The sequence below is a fragment of the Gorilla gorilla genome, chromosome 3 (genome assembly GCF_029281585.2).
Source record: "Gorilla gorilla gorilla isolate KB3781 chromosome 3, NHGRI_mGorGor1-v2.1_pri, whole genome shotgun sequence".
Lineage (NCBI taxonomy): Eukaryota > Metazoa > Chordata > Mammalia > Primates > Hominidae > Gorilla > Gorilla gorilla.
Genome location: NC_073227.2, coordinates 206,007,580 through 206,011,858, shown reverse-complemented (window position 1 = coordinate 206,011,858; position 4,279 = coordinate 206,007,580). Strand labels below are relative to the sequence as shown.

General features: G+C 59.7%; 1 protein-coding gene across 2 annotated transcripts; it reads right to left on the bottom strand.

Moving 5' to 3' along the window:
* Positions 1 to 680: 680 nt before the first annotated feature.
* On the bottom strand, positions 681 to 3,147 carry HELT (helt bHLH transcription factor). Of its 2 annotated transcripts, none has more exons than XM_063705144.1 (4): positions 2,683 to 3,147; positions 2,146 to 2,250; positions 1,794 to 1,890; positions 681 to 1,363 (listed from the first exon to the last, which is right to left on the bottom strand). In XM_063705144.1, exons 1-4 carry the CDS (start codon positions 2,707 to 2,709, stop codon positions 864 to 866), a joined length of 729 nt encoding a protein of 242 aa, XP_063561214.1. In that variant the 5' UTR covers positions 2,710 to 3,147; the 3' UTR covers positions 681 to 863. The 2 variants fall into 2 exon arrangements, with proteins under 2 accessions (XP_063561214.1, XP_018880696.1); XM_019025151.3 differs by having other exon boundaries at positions 681 to 1,360.
* Positions 3,148 to 4,279: the final 1,132 nt, after the last annotated feature.

The following is a 4,279-nucleotide window of genomic DNA, read 5'->3' as shown; positions in this document are numbered from 1 at the left end:
TGGCGGGTAGGGAACAATCCCCTAAGGGGTGGGGAAGGGGCGTCTCCCAACCCGGCAGGTGCCGACCTCTCGCCGAGACGCCCAGCGCCCCCGAAGCTGGCCTGCTCTGTGCGCAAAAGGCAACGCCAGCTTCTCGGAAGCCTCTGGCGCTGAGTAGTTGTCATCAACGATGTTGTTTCTAATCCGCAACTCAGAACTGTACTTGGTTCCGGTATTTTTTAGAGGATGTTTAATTCTGTAAACTCAGCCACGCGCCCCGCTGGCCTGGGTTTCGCCGCATTCCAGACCCGCGGGCGTGCGGTGCGCGCACGTCGGGCACTTGGCTCCGGGTAGGAAGGGCGCCCGGGTCGCAGCTGGCAACAGTCGGCCTAAGTCAGTTTGGGGCAGGTCCTTCAATCTGCATTTTCCTGAGAGCCAAGGGCAGTGTTCTTCGCCTCCCCTGTTTCTCTGAGGCTAATGCTCAAGATGGGGCGGGTGCAGGGAGCCGCGAATCCCGCCCTTAAGCGATGCCTAGAATATCTGCCTGAACCTCCATTTAACGTCCCCCTCCCTCAGACTCCACAGCGGGCCCCTCACCAAGTTACTGAGGGCTGTCACCGTGAACCCTGTCAGCCTTGCGCCCTGGGCACCGCGGAGGGGATGGGTGTGGATGAGCAGAAGGTAATTAATAAATCCCTCTCTTTGGGTCTTTATCAGAAAACGTTTATTACCAGGGGGAGATCCTTCAGAAGACTCATTCACTCTTTGCCTCCCCCAGCCCAGTTTTTTTGGGGTACAATATTTACACATTATGTGTACAATATATACAGCATTTCTCCTAAACAGCGCCCAAAGCGAGGAGAAATCTGGCGGGCGAGTGGGCGTCAGAGCACCGGGGGGTGCTGGGGCGTGTGCAGGTTAAGGGCGTTGGGGTGCGCGTGGCCGATCAGGTTGAGGTAATGCCGGTCCAGGCCCTGCACCGGTGTCAGGAAGGGGCTGTGCTGCTGCGCTGGGCTAGCGAGCGGCACTGGCGCGCTGGGCAGGTAGGGCAGCGCGGGGCTGCGGGCCGCGCCAGGCGGCCAGGGGAAAGGCCCGGCACCAGAGCCCTGCGGGAACACAGCGGCCTCGCCCGGGCTGTGACCAGCGAATTCGGGCCCCGCAGGGTGCAGCTGATAGGAGAAATCCGGCTCCTGGAGCGAACCCAGCGGCGGAAAGGCGGGCTCAGCGCCCAGGCGGGCCTTGGACTGCAAGAAGGCGAGGATGCGCGCGTACTTCGTGTCCTTGGTCTCCATCCGCTCCACCGTGGTGAGGTAATGCACCAGGTTCTTCATGCACTCGTGGTAGCCATAGTGGAAGTAGTTGGCAAACTCCGCTAGAAGTTCTGCTGGAGGAACGAGAAAGCCCGTAGGACGGACACACCCTGAGCGCCCCTTCCCCACGCGAGCCCAAAGCGGGTGCAGGGCACCTCCCACCACATTTTCTGGCCAAAGTTCCCATTTGAGGCCCGCCCTCTCCTCTGCGCAGTCTTAAGAGACTGGCGAGGCACGCGCAAACGCCCTCTTTCCCTGAGAGCCTGACCCCACCCACCCCACCCGGGAGGAGGAGGTAGAACCAGCCTCCCTGGAAACCAGTTCTCCCTCGCCGCCTTGCTGTCGCCGAGCCGGGAGAGGCGCCTTCGCAGGACCCCTGCCCTCCTGGAGAGTGGAGCTCTAGTAGAGCTCTCGGGAACACTCAGTCACTCCCCTCCCAGCCCCAGGGTCTCTGGGTGGCGCAGGCGCCTGGCCCAGGCGTCCCATTCCCTAACCTGTGCCCACCTTTTTCCCTTCCCCGGGGAAAATCAGCGGAGTGCAGTGCTCTCAGGTACTGAACGGTCATCTCGAGGATCTCCGCCTTCTCCAGCTTCCCGGAACTCTGCAAAAGGAGGAAGGGCCCCTCGCAGCGGCCCAGCGCCTGCTGGGCGGGCACTGTGGCGCTGGAGAGGACCAGCGAGCGGACGCGGCTGCGGATCTGCGCCAGAGCCTCCTGAGGTTCGCCCTGCGCTCAGGCCCCCCGCCTGGGAGGGGCCCGCAAGTGAGGTCCTCTGTGTCCGCGGGCTCGGGTGTCTCCGCAGAGTGGCCGCAGAGGCCTCCCAACGCCTGGCACCCGGCTCCGGGCCGCCAACGTTACCTGCTTCGCCAGGGCCATGGGCACTGTCTTGCCCAGCTCGTTCAAGCAGCGGTTGATCCTGTCCCTCCTCCGCTTTTCTATCACTTTATGAGAAACGGGGGTTCTCTGCGAACAGAGGGTTGTACGTTTAGGATGGCTTTGCCCGGGAAGTCGTCAAAGGCGCGGCTCTAGCAGCTGGGTGCAAACCGCCTCTCCAGCCGCGCACACTGCTCAGATTCGCTCTAGGAAGGGACTCCTGGCCCGCCACGCTCGGGCTAGGTGAGCTCTGCCCTCTGACGCCCGCGCTGGCGCGCTCCCCTTCCAGCCACCCTACCCAGGCCTTTGGGGAGGTGGCCACCAGCCTCCCGGCATGGACTTCTACCTGGTTGAGCACCCTCCTCTCTCTATCCCACCCCCTTCCCAAACCACTCGAGATTCCTCCACACTCAAAGTCCCGTGCGGGCACTTCCCTGCCATCGGTCCACCCAAGTGGCGGCTCGGTGAGTCAGATGCCTCCACCACCAGGGCGCAAGTGCCATTTGGGCTCAGCCGACTCACTTTGCGTTCCTTGAGCTTGTCTGACATCCTGGTCAGTACGCGCCCTCGGGAGAGGCGGTGGCGCGGGGCACCCGTCCACTTTTCCGCCTCGTGTGCCTCCTCGAGTGTCCCAGGTAGACTGCAGCCTCCCAACTCCGAGGGCTGCCTTATAAAGCGGTCATCTAGGGCTCCAAGTGCATTCACGAGTTGAATTATTCCATAGGATTAGGGGAGCTGCGTTTGGAGGATGTATGCATTCAAGATCAGTTTTAAAGAAGTTAAGAAAAAAAAAAATTAGCAGCCGAGGGGGGCGAGCTGGGGGCAGATCAGCTTTGTTAATCCACGTGGCCCTTCAAAGGACACGTGATCGGCCCAGGAATAACATTTGCATGGCAACAGCTCGGGCGGGAAAAGGAGGCGGTAAACTGGGGCCGGCGGGCGAGGAAGCGCCTGCAGCAGTCGCGGGCGCGGAGCGCAGGGGCGCAGCGGCCGCGGGCACCGGGGGGCGAGGACCCTCACAAAACAGTGTCGCCTCTTTTAGTCCCACCGCTGAGTCTCACATGATCGCCTGTTTACAAATCCCAGCAAGCCCGCCGTCCCAGCGCCGAGTGCGTTTTAAAGCCTGTCCAGAGTCATTAAAGTAATTAAGTAAGCCTTTAATAGGCTGTTCCGCCGGGTTCAAGGGAGAGCTCTTGGAGACGGAGGCGCCCCGTTTGTTCCCAGGCTTTTCTCACACGACTTGGTGACACGTCCTTCTCCCCCCTTTTTGTTTACACCGCTTTATTTGTCCGGACATCCCGGCAGGTGTGGGGCTGCGGCTGGCACACGAGGCTCCCGCCTCGCCTCGCCTCGCCTCGCCCCTCCCGCCGCTGTTTGGCACGCGACGCTCCCCCCTACTCCCTGACCACGTCGCTGGCTTTCTTTTCTCCCCACCCCTCCTGCTCCCTCTTCGCGGGGGGAAGAGGCTCAATTTGTAGCCTATTATCCTATACGAAAATGTCCATTGAAAAGTATGAATAGTTTCATTGGGCTAAATTTTAATAATGCCAGAGGGTGGGGGAGGAGAGACTGGCGGGCGTGTGTGTGTGTTTGTGTGTGAAGGGGCGGGTGGGAGGATTGGGGGGCAACACGGAGAAGAGTGGGCCGAGAAGAAAAGGGGGAATGCAGCTGGCCCAGGCAAGCATTATGCAACGTCACCTGCGAGAGGGGGCGCCTACAGACCCCTATTCATTTGCCTAATTTTGGTCAATTTAACAAACTTCAGGAGAAATTATTGTGGCTTTGTCAGGGAGGGTGAAGCCTTCTGATCGAATTAACAGCATGTTTTGATCCGGTAAATGTCATTAGAAAGGGAGAAACAATCGCGCTTAGAGGGCTCTGAGTAATGCGCCCAAGTGGAGACGCCAAAGCGCACGGCTCACAAAGGGAGCAAGTAGCTGCCACAGGGAACTTTTGTACCCGCCCATCGCCCAAGTTTTGACACAAAAAGGCATTATTTCATACTTGAATACGTTTAATCCAACGATTGTCTATTTTCTGCAAACATATTTTCACAGCATTGTTAACTTTTTATGTCTCCCTTTCGCGGGCGTCTTTTCTTAACGTTTGGGGGCGGGAG

Coding starts and splice junctions, on each gene's coding strand:
- HELT (XM_063705144.1), bottom strand. CDS start 2,709: ATGTCAGACAAGCTCAAGGAACGCAAA. Junction 2,251..2,682: donor ACAAGCTCAAGGAACGCAAA/GTGAGTCGGCTG, acceptor CTCTGTTCGCAG/AGAACCCCCGTTTCTCATAA. Junction 1,364..1,793: donor TCCCCGGGGAAGGGAAAAAG/GTGGGCACAGGT, acceptor TCGTTCCTCCAG/CAGAACTTCTAGCGGAGTTT.